The sequence below is a fragment of the Pteropus alecto genome, unplaced genomic scaffold (assembly GCF_000325575.1).
Source record: "Pteropus alecto unplaced genomic scaffold, ASM32557v1 scaffold3, whole genome shotgun sequence".
Taxonomy (NCBI): Eukaryota; Metazoa; Chordata; class Mammalia; order Chiroptera; family Pteropodidae; genus Pteropus; species Pteropus alecto.
In genome coordinates this window covers 12,063,260-12,085,851 of record NW_006442484.1, presented here as the reverse complement: position 1 = coordinate 12,085,851, position 22,592 = coordinate 12,063,260, and the positions used below count along the sequence as shown (strand labels likewise).

Here is a 22,592-nt window from a genome sequence, read left to right as displayed (position 1 = left end):
GCAGTGGGCATGGCATTCTGTGTACACAAGCAACAGCCAAATAGGAATTGTTTCACATCCTCACAGGATTTTCTGCCCAAGTTTGATTTGCATGAATAATCTTAACAGTCTCATATTACCCATTTAGGACAAGGTACCCAGAATGCGTTCGTACTCTGCCAGCGGTGGCAGTGGTAGTGACAGTGACCCGGACTATGGAAATAATGGTTTTGGAGCTGGAAGGGGCAAATTAGTGAAAACAATGAAGAGCGCCACCCCAGGTAACGCACGGGGAGCACAATGGACGTTCGGAGTTCCTCTCTCTTGTGGAAGCTGCCGATTAAACCTTTCACTGTGCTCTGCTTCCACCTCTCCCCCAACTTATTTTACATCTTAGCTATATATCCCTCCTCTGAGATCGCATTTTCTGGCACATACAGAAGATTGTTCTACGTGCATCAATTTGTTTTCTGGTATAATCTTCATGACATTGCAGTGCAGTCAGTAAAGATTTTATTTCTAAATCTGGCATCTCACAAAAAGTCTCCAATTGAGTTATCTCAGTAATGAAGGAATGACTATAAAGATAACTTTGTTCTTAATTACATACTTTGGCAAGTTAAATTATGCAGTGAGCCATGGATAGAATTACCAGGCTCTTTGCTCGTACCGTGCTGTGTAGCTCTGGATCTGTTAGCCATGCCATTATGAATAGGTCTGTTTATGAGGTTAAAACTCCCTCACACTATTTCTGTTTGAATCAGAATTGGCAGTAGAAAAATCATCATCCTGAGGCATTTAAAAATATGTATAGTCAGATGGCAATTCCTTACACATGCAAGAGGACAGATGTACCCCTAACACAAAATGTGATCTGGAGTCTGACTTTCTTCTAATCTATTCTGGATTGTCAGAAATATTTTAATGATGTATTGGAGAGTTGTTCTTTTCATACTAACCTACTTTTTTTCTCAAATACTAACTTAGCAATTATATGATGAAACCATGACTTTCTTTTTTAAAACAAGACTGATATGTTGCTTTAGGGAAAAATGTAATTTAGCCACCATGTGTGTTTCCAGTTTTCCAAGTGTCTTGCATTTGTGACACAGGGGCATAAGAGTGGCATGTATGAATAGCCATTAATCTGAGCCTTCACTCTGCTCCTTGCTTCCTACCAGCCATTAAGAAGCAGGATCAATGGTTGAACTCTGCCAAGGTTTACCAAGAAGAAAGTGGCAAACATCTCTGACATTTTAGTTAGGTGGTTGTCCCCATCAGCTCTCTGTTGTTGGTCAGTGTCCCTCTGGTTGTGACAGATAAAGAGAAAAGGGAGTTTATTTTCATGAGGCTTGCCCAGTTAAATGCTTAGGGTCAGTCCATCTTTTAGTCCAAGTTCTTTCCTTGAACCTATCATGGGTCCACAGTGAATAACCTCACCTCACTGACCCTCAACTGCTCCATCCAAGAATGATTTCCAGGGCCCCTTCCAGCTCTAAAACACCATACATTTATTGGACAAATATGTATTGAAAGCCTCCTCTAGACCAGCTTTCCATCAGTGAGTAAATGGACAAAGATCTCTGCCAGACAGTAAACAAGACGTATAATAAACTATTAATGTATCTAGTTTGTTGAAAGGAGATAAGTACTACAGGGAAAAAAAGTAAAGCTGGGTATGGTGCGGGAGAGCAGGAGGGCTGGGAAAGGTGGTGGAGGCAGGGAGATGTTAAAACTTAATCAGAGCATTCGGAACAAGCCTGACTGAGAAGGTGATGTTTGAGTAGCGAGTCGAAGGAAGAGAGGGAGTGAGCCATGAAGATATCTAGGGGAAAAGCATTCTTGGCAGAAGGAACAGCTAGTACTGAAGACTTGAGAAGGAGCAGCAGGTAGCCAGTGTGGCTGTGGCAGGGAAAGCAAGGAGAAGACTGGGAGACGAGGTGAGATAGGTAAAAGTGACCAGAGCTAGTAAGGCATTGCTCGCCATTCTGAGTACTTTGCTTCTTCTCTGAGAAACATATGTGGGAGCTTTTCAACATCTCTGAGCATAGGTGTTTCAAAAGGATTACTCTGGCTGCTGTGTTGCGAAGCCTGAGGAAGTAAGACCAACTAAGAGGCTATCACATCATCCAGGCAAGAGATGTTAGTGGCTGAGACTAGGGTAGTCATCATAAAAGGAGTGAGCAGCACTAAGAGAGCCCTCCCCAGTGATGGTAATATTCTGTATCCACACCGTACTGTGCCATGTGGCCCGTAAGCACTTGAAATATGACTAGTGTGAGTAAGAAACTGAATTTTTAAATTTAATTTTTGCTATAATTTTCCTAAGAGTTCTCACTTGAGACATACGTTTTTCATGTTTCAATTTTTTAATTGTTATTAACTTGAATTTTAATATTAATAATCACATATGGCTTGTACGATAAGGAGTGAGAATGATCTGCTTCCAGATCTAATTAAAAGTACAACACAATTCACTGATAGGTTGCACGTGGGGTGAAAGAAAAAGCAGAGTCTAAGATGGCTGCAAAGTTTAGATCCTAGAAGGGATGCTGTTCTGCAGATTGGAATGGAGTAGGCCTTGCGTTGGGGCTTGGGGAGGCAGATTGGTGGTTAATTCTGGACATGCTAAGTTTGAGATGCTCGTTAAGCAAATGGAGGTATTGACTAGCTAGTAGGCTGTGTGACTCTGGAGTTCAGCAGATCCGGTCTGGTCTAGAGATGTCAATTTGAGCGTCAGTGTGTAGATGGCATTTAAGGCCCCAGGTCCAAATGGGATCAGGAGCGGAGGAGTGTCGATGGAGAGGACATATCCATATCATCCTCTCAACTTGCTCCTTTAACTCGTTTTTTCTGTCCTGCAGAAGGAAGTGAGCCTCGGCCTGAATTGTTTTCTCTCTACTCACTTGGCTCATCATATTCCCTCCAACTAGAGCAAATTCCTATTTGAAAGGAGCAGGCTTCTTTCATTCTATTGCTGTAGTATATGGGCAAATGGTGCTTTTTGGGATGAGACATTGAGGTCTAGGCAGAGTAACCCTGGATGCTGCGCAGTGAACAAGAAGATCCTTTCTTCTGCCTTTAAAAGTGGACTTGTTGCCTTTCTCTAACTTATTTCACTCAGCATAATATTCTCCATCCTTATCGTAGTAAATGGTATAATTTCATTTTTTATGGCTGAATAATATTCCATTGTATATATGTACCATAACTTCTTTATTCAGTTGTCTCTTGATGGGAACTTAGGGTTGCTTGTATATATGTACCATAACTTCTTTATTCAGTTGTATCTTGATGAGAACTTAGGTTGCTTCCATACGATTTCACTTATATGCAGAATCTAAGGAACAAAAGAATGAACAAACAAAATGAAAACAGACTCACAGATACGGAGAACAAGCTGGTGATTACCAGAGGGGAAGGAGGTTGGGGAAAGGGTATAAAAGGTGAAGGGATGGAGAAGTACAAATTAGCAGTTACGGAACAGTCACAGAGTTAGAGTACAGCATAAGGAATACAGTCAATAACATTGCAATAGCTAAGTATAGTGCCAGATGGGTACAAGGGAAATTGGGGGAATAACTTCATAAATTGTGTAAAGGCCTAACCATTGTGCTAATATACCTGACACTAATAATAATAAATAAATAATAAAAGTAGACTTGTTTCTAGAGCGCTGTCATCTGCACACAATGCACCCTGCCTCACCAAACGAGCACAGCTCAGCCCTGGCTGGTGACAATACTGCCGGGAGGGTGGGTATGCAGACAGCGGGCGTGGCTCTGGGTACTGCTGGCTTCCAGCGAATCCTAGGAAGAAGCATTCAGGGTAGATGCATCACCATTAACTTTTTAGTTGTAGGCAAAGTTGATCTGTAAAACAAAAAAAAAGAAACAATTAAGAGAGAAAAGATAAAAGGAGTGTGTGCCTTGGATGTGCAGGAGGTTTTCTTCCCTTCAAGCCTGGGCTTTGCCTTGCTTTCATCACATGTGCCTATGAATGTGAGATTGCCTCCCCACCCCCTCCCCCACCCCCCGCATTCTCTCTTTAAGTAACAAGGTTTTGTAATAGAGGTCCCAACCTGCAGAATGGAATTTGCCTAGAAGCATTCAGGGGAGATGCATCACCATTAACTTTTTAGTTGTAGGCAAAGTTGATCTGTAAAAAAAAAAAAAAGAAACAATTAAGAGAAAAATGCTAAAAGGAGTGTGTGCCTTGGATGTGCAGGAGATTTTCTTCCCTTCAAGCCTGGGCTTTGCCTTGCTTTCATCACATGTGCCTATGAATGTGAGATTGCCTCCCCACCCCCACCCCCACCCCCCGCATTCTCTCTTTAAGTAACAAGGTTTTGTAATAGAGGTCCCAACCTGCAGAATGGAATTTGCCTATAGATCTTGAAGCCTTATTGGATGCTCTCCAAGATAGTGCCCTTTCTCAAACATGTGCTCTCTCCTTGCTTCTCTGAAATTTCTCTCAGAAAGAGGAGCGCACTTGACAGTGGCAATCTGTCCTCCACAACTTCTAGGAAATGCACACTCAGAAGCGTTCTCACCCTGTGCCCTCTCCACCACCCTTCTCATTAGCTGCTCAGTCATTAGCCACTCACCCTGCTTCCCAGCATGCCTGAGGGGCCCTCCCTTTAAAACAGAGTGCCCTATGACCCCACCTTCCCTGGTTTTTCACCTGCTTCTTTGAATCACACCTGCTTCTTTGAATCACACCGAATGTGGCAAAAGAAACCTGCTTTCCAAAACCCTGCCTCCGGGCTCATAAAACACTAAAGTAAATATACATCTCTTATTTCAAGGTTGATTTCTTTAGTTTGACTTTGAAATATGTATTAAAAATCCAGGTTGTTAGCACAGAGTCAGCGGTGAGAGCAGGATTTAAGAGCTGAGTAGGTGGCCCAGTGGGCGAGGTTGCAGACGGGAGTAATTTTGTGGCTTTGTTTCCACAGAGCTACCCACTCTAGTCTGACAAGCTGGGCGTAAGAAATATTCCTGCTTCTTTCCCACAGACAGGGTCTTGGAAAAGGCATGAGCAAGGGACAAGGGTAGAAAGGTGAGAGGGAGAGAGAGAGAGCCACAGACAGAATGTAGGATGAGGGCAGACCCAGTGGAAATGAAGCAATGAAGCTCTTATCTCCAGATGGAGGCAAGGAGAGGATCTGACCTTGCCGGACCACCCTCAGCTGACCCTGCCGGACCTGGGTGGTAAAAAGTAACATAATAATCTCTACCCAAGGCTTCTGACCCCAAGCTTCTGAATCATTTATCAGGCTGCCCGCCACCATCGCCGACCCTGCCAGATACCTCTAGGGCAAAAATCCAAACTGAAACCTCTCTTTTTCTCTCTAGAAACCTCTGCCTCTCAGGCTCTCTGTCTTAACTGATGGTTTCACCATTCTTTTAGGAATACAGCCAGCCCTCCAGCCCTCTGTATCCATGGGTTTCACATCCACGGATTCAACCACCCACGGTTCAGAAACACTATTTTCAATCCATGCTGGGAATCTGTGGATGTGGAGGGCTGACTGTAAGCTTTGCTCTAAGCTGTTTGATATAAGTTACTTGAGCATCTGTGGATTTTGGTATCTGCAGGAGGTCCTGAAACCAATCCCCTGTGGATACTGATGGACAACTATACAAACTATGAAGCTAATAGTTATCCGTGACTCTTTCTTTACATCCTGAGTGTCCCAAGGTCCTGCTGGCTTCCCTCCCAAATACTTCTTACATCTACTCCCTCGCCAGCTCTTCTGCTATAGTGCCTTCATCTGGTCTACACAGCCCTACTACCTCCTTTTGTCCCTTGCTCCAGTCAACCCACTGCCAGTCCCTTCGTACTCAAATGTGTCATCCATGCTGCCACCAAAGTGCAAAATCCCATCATGTTCCTTTGCTTAAAATTCTTTAAGGACTTGCCATTATCCACGGACAAAATCTAATCTCCTCCTCTTACAAGATTCACAAAGCTCACCTTGGCTTTGCCTTTCTGACTTTATCTTTTTTCCATTTTCTATATTAAATTTTATCTGTCATCAAAATGCTCACTCTTTTCTGAACACATGATATCGTTAGGGACTTCTGTGCCTTTGCTTTTGTGGTCTTGCTTCCTGAAATGGCTTGCAGATCCTTCTTCTCTAACCTTCATGTAACTTCTACTTAGTCTTTAAGATTCAGTTCAGACTTTATGCCTCCTCCAGGAAGTCTGCCCAGATGCTCCAACGTTAGCCATTCTCAAGTACCCTTTATAGTCTGTTCTCCTGTATAGATTATATTTATTTCTGTCACTGGCCACTTGAGATTATACTAATTTTTTGCTCTCTCATTTGTGCCAAGATTGCTTCTCATTCATATTCTTCACTTAGCACAGGCCCTGGCACATCAGAGGTGTTTAATAAATGTTAAATCGTAAGTGTTGAATAAAAATGCATCTAATTCACAGAACTGGCTAAGGTTTTGGTTAGCTCCTTGTGCACACATCTGTCATCCATTTGAGCCTTTTCATGTCCAGATAAAAAAAGACCCGACCCAGAGCAGCTACCTACAGAGAGAAATTGAAAAGCACATTTCCCCTTCTCTGAGAGCTATGCTAGAGAAAGAAGTGAATCCATTTCTCCAATTTTTCTCAAGAATATAGAATTTTAGCTTACTCTTCAGTGATGACTCTTCATAAGAGCTATTGGAGTCATATCAGAATTCTGTTTTGTTTTTTCTAAGTGGCTCCATGCTCCCTGGTTTGATTTTCATAATCCCTGCCCCGATTTTGGAATTATTATCACAGAGCCACTCTTATTGATGAAAATATATCATACCCTTGAGATCTAAAAGAGACAAAGTTTCAGAACCTTTGCTCTTCTGATATTTGATCTTTGAAAATTTTCAAGTTGAACTGGTTAGTTGTTAAACAAGATTGTGAAAAAAGAATAAAAGCAAAGAAGAGAGTTGACTTCTAAACTAGTTCTTTTTGGTTTATCTATCTCTTACTCTGTGTCCAGGCCACTGGAGGACACTGCGGGCTGGGGACAGGTTAGTGATATAGCCCTGCTCTTTAGATATTTGTAAGCAAACCCACAGACTTGAAGCACCATCTTGAAAGAGGAGATAATCTAGGACCCTAAACAGCTGTGTTCTACCATCTAAGACCATATCGTTGGATCCTCAGAGTAAGAAACCAGAATTCCTAATTCTTTTTAGTTTTCATAAATTTACTTCTCCAAATTAAAGCCCACTGGAGACTACGGATCACTGCACTATAGGCCTCACTTTCAAGACTACCCACTCCCTCCTCAAGCCCCATACACTCAAAATGCAATTATCAGGTTAAACAAATAAAGCTTCTCAACCAGCCACCTGACAATGCTCATCTAATCAAGCCCCGATTTCCTGAACAAGAAGTACGTTTTCTTCCTTTGAAGGTGGCTACATTCAACAGATTACAAAGAGCCAGGGCAGTTGAGTGGAAAACAGTTGGTTTTGCACTAATTAGAAAAACACAAGGAAATGAAGACTGTGGAATAATATTAAAAGGGACGCTGAAGGATAACGGCTCTAGTTCCTAGTTAATTCCTCAGCTCGCACATTTAGAGATTCACAACTGATTATGCAGAGACGATGAATTTTAAAAACACTGCCACCCTACCTTCCCAAGGCCAAGAACTTTGGCTATTAATAGATCAATCAGATTTTTCTATATTATACAGAATTCAGGCAAAGTTGCATCTATTTTAAAGCATTCATCTGGCACATGTCTTAAAAATGACAAATCTCTGAAATGTTTTAAATCAGCATTGGGTAAAACTCAATCCAAGCTCATTATAATCACTCCCAGTTACCTCAGAGAAATCTACTGTTTAAAATGGACACTACAGGTAAGAGTTATTTTTAGTCCTTCCTGGAACTTCTCTCTTATTAGGCCATTTTAAAGATTGGCTTTATTTTTGACAAGCCCATCCCAACTCTAGGTGAATGGACACATGCAATAAAACACAAGGGATTTGTCTCCTAGTATTAAACTTTCCTGGATGACAAATGGAAAGTACTGACCATGACAAGCTGGCTACTCCAAGACCCTTACTGGAAGAAGGGTCTCAAATTTCTTACTGTCACTATTTATCCACTATCAGAAAAACCACAGCCCTTTCAGCTGTTCAGCTTGGATTTGCACTATGCTGAGGTTTGGGGTTTTTAGTGGGGAGAAGTGTCATGCACAATAACAAAACAAACTAAACAAAAGAAACCTTACTTGCTTCTAAAAATCACGTGGTCAAAAGCTAAGCGTCAGAAAGAACCCACTGTGCCCTTAGACAGGCTTGAAAAGAGAGGCTGCGATGTGACCTGCATTTAATTATTTAGGCTGCATATTGTGAGGCCCTTAAGAAAGCAAATGTCATGACGGACAGAATGAGTTTACCCTCCTGTCGAAAGAGCAGTGTGCCGTGGCGAGGCCGTCGCTCAATTAAATTGGACTGTAGGATACAGAGAGAGAGGAAGGCCAAGTCTGGGGACTCTAATGAGACGTATTGAAAGAAAGAGAGCCCCCCACAGTTTGTCACTCTTTATGGATGTTCTCCCTCCACCGTTATCTCAGCACCCCAAAACTACCCAACTCGAGTTTAAATGTGTTGGAGCCCGACACATTTAAACAGGAGCTTGCAAAGTAGAGTTAGTTTCAAAGTAAAAAACAAACCTCTGGTTGTTGTATAATATGTAGGGGAAGCAAATTAGCAATGTGTGGCTGCCAGGGCTGAAAGAAAGCTAGACAAGTGATCTGAAACTAAATAAATGAGCAATGAATTAGATGACGTTTCATTTGTGAAAGTGCGTGTGTCCTTCGCCTCACGCAGGGGCAGCAGAACGAAGTGTAACTTGCCAGACCTCCACGGCAGCCCCACTGGCCTAGGGGAGGAGGACTTTTTTGCGGAGGACTTTTTTGCGGAGGTCACCCATAATCCAAGTAATACCTCCAATGTTCACACTGGACTCTCAAACAGTATGACTGTGTCTCCCCCAGGGGGGACATTTGGCAACAGCTGGAGATATTTTGGGGTGGTATAACTTAGTTTTGGGGCAACTGCTATTGGTGTGCAGAGCCCAGAGATGCTGCTAAACATCCTAAAATGCACAGGGCAGGTCTCAGTGACAAAGCATTATTTATCCTGCACAAAATGTCAGTAGTACCTTGAAGAATACACAAGATTAACCTTTAGGCATCAGAAGTGTTCATTGGGAGGGACAAGCTGTCAAATATTTGTGACCAACTCTGACAACAGCCAAATCCCCCTGCCTGCCCAGCAGGTGCCCCAGGCCTGTCCCAGCCACTTAATTGGTGGGTAAGATGCATTTCCTCTGAGGGGCTTTGAAAGGGAAGTTTGTGCTCCTCTCCTTTCACATTTGGCTGTTGATCCCGTTCCAGTGCCTTTGTCAGAGTGTTAGGGACATTCAGGCTGTCTAAAGTGGTAACACAGCACAGATTATTTGAGGCTCCTACATATTAAGTCTCTTATTACTATTTCATTCCTGTCTCTTAGAGAACATGTGCCCTGAGGAGGTGGAAATCCTTCACAGATGTGAAAGAAACCTGAGGACAGTTAATCTTCACACTGCACTAGTAAAGTAGGTAAATTGTAATTAGATAAAAAATGGAGGATAAAAAGATAGTCAATAGGTTTTGGGTTTCCTTGGAGACCTTAGAGTTTCATATTTGGCTAAAAAATACATAGTACCAGAACTCTTCCCACTAAATAGTTAAGACTAGGAAGAATAACATCAGTTCCAGGAATAAAAATGCTGGGGTCAATAGAAGGAGTTCTGATGAAGAAATGGGGTAAGTAAGGAAAAGAAAGGGCTCAGAATTCAGAAAAAAAATCTTTCTAGAAGTCATTACAATGTGCAAGTCGAGAATGCAATGTTTTTTTGGGAGCCCAACATACTCTAATTATTTAGAGTGCTTTGTTCTCAAACTTCAAGGTTAAAGACAGAGACCATTTCTCACATTCTCCCTTTCCAACTGCCCCTCCTCAACCAGCCGAGAACCTAGAAACAGACACATACTGTACAACTAAGCAGAGAGCTCAGGTGGAAAAAAATCAGGGTTTCTTCTTAACGAGCAACCAAGAGTTTTGCCAAGAAAAATGTCAAGCATCATGCAATGAATCACACAACTGGCTGCTCTCTGTGGACCTCTTGGAACCTAGAAACCCAAAGCCATGGCCGTTTGGATAAATGTATTAGGCATGCTCGTAATTGGGAATTAGGACACTTCAGTTCTAGCCCTGGCTCTGAGCATAGACTTTGTGATCTTGAATGAATAATGTTAACCTTTCTGAGCCTTAGTTCCACCTGCCAGGTGATGCCCACCTTGCCTCCCTCTCAGGGAAGTGTCTCAGATATGACAGATGTGAAAAGGTTTCCAACCTGCAGAGTGCTAAGTAAACATGAGTAGTATTATGTTAAATGAGCTGAGAGAAAGAACAATTCTTGGAATTTAAGGTTGAGGATATCAGAACAAGGGAGGGGAGCACAGAGGCCTTACAAACTGTAGTCTAAAACAAGGTGAAGCTAAAACCTCTGAAAGGTAAATCTTCCTCATAAATTCGCCAGCGTTATACAATTTCGTTAAGAGAAATATCATTATCTTTATCTGTTGTTAAAATTCAGTCAAGGTGAAAAAGAATTGATTTAAATTTCCCTGAAACAAGCCTAGCAACATTGTCCTTCCTTATTATTTATTTTCACAATAAGTAGCAATATCCCAAGCTATCATTCAACATCATTGTTTTCTGATTCCATTACATGGGAGCCAGAAATACGGTGAGGCTTGGTCAGGTAGGGGCAAGTTCCATTTTTAATTAGACCAGAAATTTTATTATAAATGAATAAATCAGCCCACTCTTTAAGGAATTAAATCGGAAAAGGAGATAGCATCCTTTCTGTGGTATTGGCCAAGCTGGCTCTCTGTCTTGTGTAGGCAGAGAGGTTCCCAATCAGCTTGCTTATCTGTTTCTGAACCCCCAGAATCATCATGAAGTGTTTCATTCCACCCTTGTCTTTTTTCACTTTTTAAAAACCTCCATCCCCTTTTAATCTTGCTTCATTTGGCCCTTTCTTTGCCGTAATGTGTCACTTCCACCCTTTTCATCCTGGTACGTAACCCTCCCCAGGAAACCTCCAGATACCTTCCTGAGTTTGATTAGGATTCCGGGGAAGGTAAGGCTACAGAATCAATATTTTTAGAAAAGAATCAAAATTATGCTGACATTGTTCATTGCACCACAGTGCTCATGAAATCTTTGAGATGTGCAGAAGGACTCAAATACTAACTTGAAGTAAGCACTGATCTTCTTGGGCCATAACTTATTTAGTTTTCTTAAGCAAGTACTTCCTTTCTGTCTTTCGGCCTGTGTCAGCGAGCCAGATATTTTCTGGATCCTCTCACCCCCCACCAGCCTCATGTTCTATCACTGTGCACAAATGCTCTAGTGACTTGATGTCAAGCTTCATATTTCACTATTCAGCAGTCTCTGCTATTTGGATAGGTTCTCAGAGTTTTTCTCAGGTATCATTTTTCAAAATTTGATTTCATTGCTTTAATCACAGAAATCTCTCTCCTATCTCTGTGCCTCTGGCCCCACATAGGTTCGTCATTTTTACGGGTTTCTTGTTCATCCTTCCAGTCTTTCTTTGCGCAAACCAAACAAATGCAGATAAATATTTTGTATACGAAACGAAGCATACTGTATATACTGTTCTGCATCTTGTTTTGTTTTCTTCCACTTAATATATCCTGGAGGTCATTCCCCGTTAATATGTAAAAGTCTTCCTGGTTCTTTCGCACAGCTACATTGTGTGACATGGAGTCAGAGAGTGAGTGTATTTTCAGACGCATTTTCACATTTACCTGAAGTTTTTCACAGCCACCTGTAGTGATTGACATGTCTGGTCCCCCAAAGCCTTGCCAACAAATTTAAGATCAAACTTTTGTCTTCTGTCAATCTTACGTAGGAGAAATGATTTTCTAGCGTGGTTTGAATTTGATTTCTCTTATTAAGAATGAGATTGTTTAAATCTATTTAAATGTTATTTGTATTTCTATCTCTGTGAATAATCTACTAATGACCTTTACCCAATTTTTTATTGAGTTGTTAGTCTTTTTATCTCAGTTTCTAAGAGCTTTTTAAAATCTAAGGGAATTATTCCTTTGTTTTCGATACAAACTATAAATGTTCCCAGTTTTTCATTTGCTTTTGATGTCGCTTATGATTCTCTTTGCATTATAGAAGATTTTATTTTATTATGGTCAAACTCATCAACCTTTTGTTTTATGACAAGCCCTTCCCCAAAGTAATAACAAAAAGTTATAAAAACAACCATTCCCCCTCAAAAAAAAAAAAAAAAAACACCTCACGCTTCTTCTAGTACCCACGCAGTTTGAATTTTTGTCCTCACATATGGATCCAGCTTTTTATTTAATTTAACTATCCAGTTGTCCCAAGTCAGTTTTATTTTAAAGAGATAATTTAGCAAAAGGAAGATTGATCAGTTTTTTGTTTGTTTGTTTTTATAACTAGCTGTGAAGAAGACAGTTTGGTAAATGGGTAAAATGAAAAGATCCCAGTTTCTTCAATTGCAATATTTAACCGCCTAGCCTGAGCCTTTTATCCCCACAGTTGGGAGTTTGCTGTCACTCATTTCACCATTAGACCTACTTAATGAAAAACGATCATAAGACCCATGTCCAGGTACGGGAATGCCCTTTGTTTCCAAGGGCCTTCTGGGTGGTTCATGGAATGTGCTATCCTATTGCTCACTGATTTTTGGAGGGCTTTTATTGTAGACTTGAAGATGCTCAAGGAAATAACGTTAAGTGTGCAAGAGAAAGATCATAGGCCATTCGGGCAGAGTGAAACCTCTCCTTAGGCCATTATTTTGAGTAGACTCAGTACTTGTTGGGTCTCACCGTGAATCATCACTAAGTTAAGTGCTGCGGGGAGTAGAGAGGAAGCATGAGACATGGCCCTGCACACACAGAGCTTACAATCTATTTGTAGAGAGAAGAAGTTAGAAACTTTAAAAGCACCTAATACTACCAGTAGCATGTAACTAAGTTCTCAAAAGTTGGCACAGAGACCTACATCCCTACCCAGGAGTTATGGCCCCTCGTATAACTCCTTCTCTGCGACTTTAAGTCACAGACCTATGTTCCCATTTCAAATGGAGCAGATCATTTCAAAGTCAGAATTCTAGATGTAGGCTTATATCCCTCCTCTGTGATTCCTCTGTACCCTAGTCATACCAAGACCACCAAATTGCTATTTTCCTTGTCTGCCTTCTCTGCTTGTTTTTTTTTAAATTCTTTTTTTTTCTTTTTCCTTTTTTTTTTTTTATTAGTTTCAAGTATACAATACATTGGTTAGACATTTATATAGTTTGTAAAACAATTCCCCTAATTACTCCTTGTCTCCTCTGGTTTTCCACCTAGCCAATATATTAATGCTAACTGCATTCCCTATGCCGTGCTCCGCATCCCTGTGACCATCTATCAATTACTAATTTGTGCTTCTTTAACCTTTCGCCCCATTCTCTCAGCCCCCGGCCCCCTCCCCTCTGTCTGTCACCAAATTGCCCTCTATATTTGTGAGTCTGTTTTTGATTAGTTTGTTCTTTTCGTTCCTTAGATTCCACATATAAGTGAAATCATATGGTATTTTTCTTTATCTGTCTGACCTATTTCACTCAGCATAATAACCTCTAGGTCCATACATGTTGTTGCAAATGGTAGGATTTCATTTTTTTAATGGCTGAGTGATATTCCATTGTATATGTGAACCATAACTTCTTTATGCCAGAAGTGCAATTGCTGGATAAAAAGGTATATCCTTTTTTTTTTTTTTTTTTTTTTTTTGAGGAACTTCCAGACTGTTTCCATAGTGGCTATACCAATTTGCATTGGATTCTACCAACAATGTATGAGCGTTCCCTTTTCTCTGCATCTTCACCAACACTTGTTCTTTGATTTATTGATGATAGCCATTCTGACAGATGTCAGGCGATATCTCACTGTGGTTTTAGTTTGCATTTCTCTGATGATTAGTGACCTTGAGCATCTTTTTATATGTCTATTGGCCATCTGTGTTTCCTCTTTGGAGAAATATCTGTTCAAGTCTTCTGCCCATTTTTTTAATTGGATTGTTTGTTTTTTTTTGTTGTTGAGTTGCATGAGTTCATTATTTATTTTGGCTATTAACCTCTTATCAAACGTGTCATTAATGAATATCTTCCCCCAATCAGTCAGTTTTCTTTTTGTTTTGTTGATGGTTTCCTTTGCTATGCAAAAACTTTATAGTTTGACGTAGTCCCATTTGTTGATTTTTTTCTTTTGTTTCCCTTGCCCTGGGAGATATATCCAAAAAGAAATTGCCATTAGCAATAGAAAGTTTACTGCCTGTTTTCTTCTGGAAGTGTTATGGTTTCGGGTCTTACATTTAAGTCTTTAATCCATTTCGAGTCTATTCTTGTATACGGTGTAAGAAGGTGATCCAGTTTCTTTTTCTTTCTTTCTTTCTTTTTTTTTTTTTTTGCATGTATCTGTCCAATTTTCTCAATACCACTTATTCTTTACCCCATTGTGTATTCTTCCCTCCTTTGTCATATATTAAGTGAGCATCTAGGTATGGATTTATTTCTGGGCTTCTATTCTGTTCCATTGATCAATGTATCTGTTTTTATGCCAGTATGATGCTGTTTTGATTACTGTAGCCTTGTAGCATAGTTTAATATCAGGTAATGTGATACCTCCAATTTTGTTCTTCTTTCTCAAGATTGCCGTGGCTATTCGGGGTCTTTTATAGTTCCATATAACTTTTAGGATTGTTTGTTCTAGCTCTCTGAAGAATGCCGTTAGTATTTTGATAGGGATTGCATTGAATCTACAGATTGCTTTGGGTAGTATGGCCATTTTAATGATACTGATTCTTCCTACCCATTTTTAAAGGCAAGAATTGTGACCTCTTATGCTGAATCTCTAGGATATATTAAGGACTTACTGAATGTTATTGAAGGGCTGAGTGAATGAATGGTCTATGACTCAGACTGAGTGCTGACAAGGTTCCCAGCAATAGGAATGAAGCAGCCAGGATGTCTTCCTGGAGGGGCTTCTGGGTGAGCCTTGAAGAATAATGTTTGAGTGGGTATAAAGAAGAGAGTTTCTCCTAGGGATAAGTGAGTGATTTGAGGAAGAAAGAGAGAATCAGAAAAGGGCAGTGACTTGCAGTGACTGCCAGCCTCCCCACAGGCAGTTAGCAGAACAGAAGGTCATATGGTTTTCTGAGAATAATTTATAATACAAAGGTGGTGCCAACTGGCAGTGGTTGTGATTTATGTGTGCAGGTGTGTTTGAGAGCTGAGCAGAGGACCAACACAGAACACAGATGATGAGCAGGCTTAGATTTGCAGTCACTGTTCCCAGAATCTGCCCTGAAACCTGAATCTGTCATATGACCTTTGTTGAAAAACAAACGAAAATCTTGCCTCTCTCTTTCTATTTCTTCTCCCCATTTCTAATAACCTAAAGCTTTTATGTTAGAAGAGAACTTAGAAGTTAACTTGTCTACCTTTCCTCTCACTGGAATGTAAGCTCCATGAGGGCAGGGATTTTTGTTTATTTTGTTTGGTGCCACAGTCTCAGAATTCATGGCATTCAATGGATATTTATTTGATGAATGAATGCATGAATGAATGAATGAATGAATTTGCCTTACCCTATCTTTATTCAGCCTCTGCTCTGATTCCCCCACTGAGAGGTAATTAGGGGATTCACCATGTTACAAATCAGATTATTCCATAGGAAAAAATTCTAATTGTTAAAACTTTTTTCTTTTTTTTTAGGAAAGAGAAATGGAGAAACTGTCTGCCGTTTGGGTTGCACAGTATTACATAGCTGGGAAAAATATGGTATTGATGGATTATAAATAAAGACTACACTCAGCATATGCTCAGAGAACAACATGAAATCCAAAATTCTCTTTGATATATAATAACTCAGCATTTGCTGAGCTAGTGAATGAAAGAATGAATGTGTGAATTCATGAATGAATGAATGGGTCAACTAGATATACTGGAAAATGTTTGTGAAGGCTTTAGAGTCAGAAAAAGTTGAATTAATATTCATAATGTGTGGTATCTCCGAATTTCTTTGAGCGTCAGCTTCTCATCCATCAAATTATAATAACAACAGCTAATTGCAGGATTTTAATGAGACAGTGCATACAACATGCCTTTTTGAAAGGTACCCTTTCGATTCTGGCTATTGTTATTATTATAAATTAATTTACCAAAGAAAGCTCAGTGAGATGTAGCTTTGGTATGGAGCAGTGACAGAAGCCTGGAAGGTTTCTTGTACCTAAAGTATAGCAATGGAAGGTTTTCAGAGAAAAAGGAAGCATGTAGTGGGACAGGGAATCCTATTCTAGGACCTCTCAGACTCACCTTTGCCCTGTGTTTATTACTGAACAACATTCATGTGTTTCTGAACACTTAAGCAGCACAAGAACTGAATGTTTGTTTTATTCATTGTCACATCACCAGTGCCTGAACAGCGCCAGGCATACATGAGGCACCTAATAAATATTGGTCAAATGAATAAAAGGCATTGGTCCTGAAATAAGTCATTCTCTTCACTAAAAACTCAGCTGGATTTTCAGAGCAAAGCACAAATGAACTAGAATTTCTAATACCTCTAAAGTGAAAAAAAGGCAAAAAAAAGTTTTAAAAAAATTATCATTTCAGTGCCATAAAATGTCTTTTTAGTTCTCCTTGGAGTACAAAGTTCACACACATAATACAGTTAAATTACAAATGTTACTGAGTATAATACCAGTTGGATCATAAGATGAATGAAATTATGAACTAAAACAGCTCTTTATGTTCTGTGTTTGTTGAATAAGAAAAAGTAAAATGAATTTAATTCTTTGGTCCCAGAGTGAGATTTTACTTAGCTTGGATAATACTCCTGGGCTTACAACTAACTATGTTAAATTATACTTTCTCTCTTTTTTTTTCCCCCTTCTTTAAATTGACTGCTGAAATATGCTCTGCTGCTGAGCATTATTTCTAAAAGGAAACTCGATAATGATTTGAGGGATAGGGAGGAGTATCCCGCCTTGAGTCTAAGAACACCTGTTTTTAGAGTTATATCCAACGGCAAGGTTAGCATGAGATTCTATGAAAAGGATATATGCTTCTAAAAGAAAGAATCTCTAATCAATATTGAATTAAAGTAATGACAGATTTTCTTATCTTATTGCTGGTTTTTAAAGGGAATATTTCCAATGCTTCTCCATTTAGGATGATGATGTTTTTTGTAACATTTTTTGTTTTCATTTTTTATTTTTTGGTAGATTAACTTTAGCAGGTCAGAGACATTCTTGCTTAATCCTAGTTAACTAAGAGTTTTTGAATTTAATTATGTGTTCACATTGAGTTTTATTTAGAATATATATACACATCTGTTAGGATGATCATATGACTTTTGCCTTTAATCTCTTAATTAAGTAAAAGGTAATTATATATTGTAAAAATTAAAAGAGGTTTACATCCTTGGGAGAAATCTAATTTAGCTCTGGAATATTTTGTATCTATTGATAAATCTAGTTAGCTAATATTTTGCTTAAGATTTCTACATTCATATCTATTTATTAAGCCATTTAATTATTTATTATTATTTTATTTATTATTAACTCATTTTATTAAATGGGTTGAAATGGCTCAGTGGTTTTATTTTAATGTGCTTTCTTTATCTTGTACTTTCTTATGAGACCAGCATGACTTGTCAATTATTAACTCATGAGACCAGCATGACTTATTTATTATTAACTCATTTTATTAAATGGGTTGAAATGGCTCAGTGGTTTTATTTTAATGTGCTTTCTTTATCTTGTACTTTTTTATGAGACCAGCATGACTTGTCAAAGTCATGCTGGTCTCATAAAATGAGTGGGGAATAGTCTCTGTTTTTATGTTCTTTTTAAGAAGTTGTCTACATTAGAATGATCTAGTCTTTGAATATGTGAGAAAATTTAACTTGTAAATATATCTGGGACTGTTGTTTTCTTTGTGAGAAGATTTATAATGACTGCTTCAATTTCATTCGTAATTATAAAGCTTTTATGCCTTTTATTTCATCTTCTGTCAATTCTGGTAAATTATATAAATTTGTATGGGGATATGTCCCTGTTATCTAATTTTTTGTAGTTATTGACATAAACCAGCTGATTGAGCTTTCTTATTATTTTGTTAGTCTCCACTATATATGTAGTTACACCCCCTTTTTAGTAATAATATTAATTATTAACCTTTCTCTTTGTTTAAATCAGTCTTGCCAGTGTTTTGCCAATTTGTAAGTCTTTTCCAAGATCTAATTTTAACTTTACTGAACCAGTTGTTTTTACTTCAATTTTATTGATTTCTGCTCTTAACTTTAATCATCTTCTTTCACCTTTGCTTGGTTCTCTTATTCTTCTTCTATTTGACAAGAACACTTAGCTTATTCGTTTTTTATGTTGCTATTTTTTTTTTTATCTCTTTTGTCTCCCTCTTTGTGATTAGCATTTTTGTTCTTTGGAGTATTTTTAAAAAATATTTTCTTTCCTATTTTATACTACTGTTTCTCTCTTTTAGTTAGATGTTATGGATATGTCCATAGAAAACTCAAAAGAATTTATAAAAAAAACTACAAGAAATAATAGGAAAGTTTTGCAAGATGGCTAGATGTAAGATCGATGAAAAAAATTTATTGCATTTTTATGTAACAGTAACAAAGAATTAGAAATATAACTCTTAAAAATTTCTCCTGACTTGAGGGAAGAGAAAGGTTTTTTAAACCAGATACAGAAAGTATTAAAAGTACATAAAAATTTGGAATGTCTATTCATCAATGGACACCTTAGAAAAAACTGAAAGCCAGAATACAAACTGAAAAAAGAGATTGACATCACATATAGCCAACGAAGATTAGTACCATGCATATAAAATGATTTCCTAAGGATTTATGAGTAAAAGGTAACAATTTAGTAGAAAAAGAACCAATGATGTGAGGAAGCATTTTAAAAACTAGAAAACAAATGTGAATAATAAACAACTGAAGAAATGCTTAAGAAATTTTATGAAGACCGCATTGAAATACCATTTTCTATATATTTGATTGACAAAAAGTTTAAAGTCTAATAATACCTTGTGTTGAAGAGAACACAAATTGCAGGATCTCTTACATTTCTTTCAGGAGTATAAATTGTCAGAATTGCCTTGGAAAAGAATTTGGCATTGTGTTATAAGGATACTCGTTTCTGACTTCACTGACTTCACTCCAGGGAACAAGCTGGCGAGATGCTCTAGCACCTAGATACTGGAGGCTTGTACTAGAGTATCCACAGCAGGCAATTTTTAAAAGTAAAAATACCTAGAAATCTCCAGAATGTTTATTGATAAGGTAATGGAAAAGTTAATTGTGACATATTCATATTATAAATATACAACAGTGAAATGAAGAGAACCATAGCTACAGCCAAATCTGAAAATATCTTAGTAACAATGAATGAATAAAACAAGTCTCAGAAGAATGCACACAGTATGATATCCTGTTTATAAAGTTCTGTAACAAGCAAATTGAACAACATATTATTGAGGCATATGTATATATGTGATTAAAAAAATAGACAAAAGCAAGAAATGATAACAGAATTTATTATAATGGTTACTTCTGTAAGGAAGGTGGAGGATGGGATATGGGAAACACAAGTAGGTAGATTTAAGCAATTTTTAAATATTCTAGTTCTTGGATTATGCAGTGCTTCCACAATCATTCATTATGTTATATTAAATAAATACCATTAATGAAAAAGGACCATGCTTGGGCTGATGATGATAATTTGTCAAAATATTAGATTGGGACTAATTCAATTCTGAGAATCTTGAGAGCCAAGTTTTTTTCAAAATCTATTTTACATTAAAATGACTCCAAGAAAAAGTGACCATTAAAGAATAGCATGATCTGAGACTTCTTGAATACTAGGGATTTCCAAATGTTGCATTTCTTATACATTAAGAAAAATTTTTAAATCTGTCTCCAATTTCTGCCTTTTTCCTACTTTCTTAGATATGACAAGGACTTTTAATCAGTATTATATGCTACACTCCTATTAGTTACAAGTCATATATTCTTATAGGCTTCTTCCAGTCTTATAGGCCAAAATCACTATCAGAGAGCATTATATTTCAGTATCATAATGCCATCCTTTTTGTCTTATCTTTCCTTCTTCTCCAGTGTTTTTATGTTTTGTGTAGTTTGTTTTGTTTTGTTTGTGCTATCTCCCTCTCCTCACTTATGAGACCTGCTTCCCCCATTGCTTATTCATTCTTTCATGTATCAGACCCTGAGAAGTAGCTGTCTATCTGTAGCCAAAGTTAAGAGTCTGATAAAATAGGAAGGGACTTCCAAAAACTACAAATCATATAATCCAGTAATCACAACTAGAGAAGTCATCTAAGAGGACCAAGACAGACAAGAAGATAGCACACTTCTAGGCTGACAGTAAGCTCAGTGATGCAGTGGCAAATAGATCATGGAGAAGGAGTGAAGACTAGGTAAAAAGATCATAGGAAGCATAGGGTCAGCCCAAAGAATTATAGCTCAAGGTACTGCAGAATAGAAGGGAGGAATTAAGATTTTACCTAATATTTAAAAACAAACAAACAAACAAAACAAAAGACTTTACCTCACACAGCCTCTTGTTTAGATGAGAAAAACACCCAAGATCACTCAATGAGTTAGCCAAGACCAAATTTAAGTCTCTCTGATCCCCAGATCCAACCTCTATCCATCAGCAGAATAGAGAAGGTGGCACAGGGCAGTGAGTTTTGTGTTCAGCCAGTGGCCTGCTGAGGCAAGGGCTTCCTATAATTCTTTTGCTTCAGTATCAGCCCTGTCTTAGTGGAAGATGGGCTTGATCCCAAGGGAGCCAAGTAGGGACACCTGTCTGTATCAGAAGAGAACAGCAGAAAGAGAAGGAATACATGAGCTCTGTCCAACACTTCTTTCATTCAGGAAAAAATAATCTTAAAAATATATATATCCATATATGCTATACCTATATATGTGTATACATATATATATATATATATATATATGTACATATGTATGTGTGTATACATACTATATATGTGTATATATTGTATTTCTATATTGTATGCATATGTAGTTATATATAAATCTACATGTATATGTTCTAAAGTATTACACACACTATAGACATATATATATAAGAGGTAAAGCAGTGCAAAGTGGATACTAGAATAAGCACTTCAAGGCAGAAGACCTAGGTTCTAGGCCTAACTCTGCCACTCTGTAACAATGGAGAAATCACTTTTCTTTGGGCCTCAGCATCCTCCTCATTGTAAAATAGAAGTGTTGGATTATATGAATTGCAAAGTTCTTTCAAGATTTCAGAATTCTGTGCTAAAATGTGGGCATCACTAATTTTAAACAGAAGCTCTTGGGTCCTCCTTTTTCTTCATTATTTGTTTAATTTTTTTTCCCCAGTATTTCTCACATAGAGATGAATTCAGAATTTGATACCACTGGGGCTCTACATAACAACTTACATTTTAAACTTGTAAATATAGATATGATTATAAAGAGTTCTCAAGGTGGAAATGAGATTAAATATGTCAAATTATACCAATAGGTCAAGTCACATAAGAAGTGAAAATTAACCTTTGGAGTAATCTGAGGTCATGAAGATCTTGACAGGAGGGAAAACAATAGAATAATAGGTTGGTGGTTGGTTTAGGGAGGGCTCAAGAAAGAGTAGGAAGAGAGGAGTGGGAGGCAGTAAGTACATATAAATCTTTCAAGCCTTTTTCTATAAAAGAATGGAGATAAATGGGGTCACTGGAAAGGGATTTTTTAAAGATGAAAGAAATTACCACACATTGTATGCTGGTGAAAACAATCTAGTAAAGTAGAGGAAAAGCTGATGATGTAGAGATGTGTATAAATGAATGGTCTGGCTTTAGGTAGGAACATTAACATTTATCCAGTGACTAGAGGATAGGAGAATTTATGGCCAAAAGCTATTAGATAGGGATGAGACCTGTGAAAACTCTCTTCTGATTGCTTCTGTTTTCTCAGGAGAATAGAAAGCAAGGTCATAAGCTGAGAGTAAGGAGGTGTTGAAATTTTGAAGGAAGAAGAGAAACTGTGAGATTGTTTAAGAAAAAGAGAGAGAAAGGACTAGAGAAATTTAGCAGGTGTGCCAACTTGCAGTTAGTAATTGTGGATTAAATAAGACCAGTGAGCGGAGTTGTGTGTTTATCAGTATCTGTATTCAGCAGTATGAGAGGTGTACTTAACAAAGTTAGGTTTTTGTCAGGTGGTACAACAAAGCAAGGGGCAAAGTTGTTGAGGATGTTTGCAAAGAAGTGATTACAGTGATGAATCATGATGACTAAGAATGGAAATGTGGACATAAAGGATGTAAGGGACCATAAAAAAAATTAGTGGTATCAATGGATAATAGATTTCAATCAAAAGGTTGTTGAGTTTGGAGTAGTAGAGGG

At 38.2% G+C, this 22,592-nt stretch overlaps 1 protein-coding gene across 1 annotated transcript in view; it reads left to right on the top strand.

Moving 5' to 3' along the window:
- NCKAP5 (NCK associated protein 5) overlaps positions 1 to 22,592 on the top strand; it is a 570,133-nt gene that overhangs the window by 512,532 nt on the left and 35,009 nt on the right. Inside the window, exon 17 of the mRNA XM_025039578.1 lies at positions 128 to 260. Within this exon, the coding sequence (XP_024895346.1) occupies positions 128 to 260 (133 nt within the window). The remainder of the gene's footprint in view (positions 1 to 127; positions 261 to 22,592) is intronic.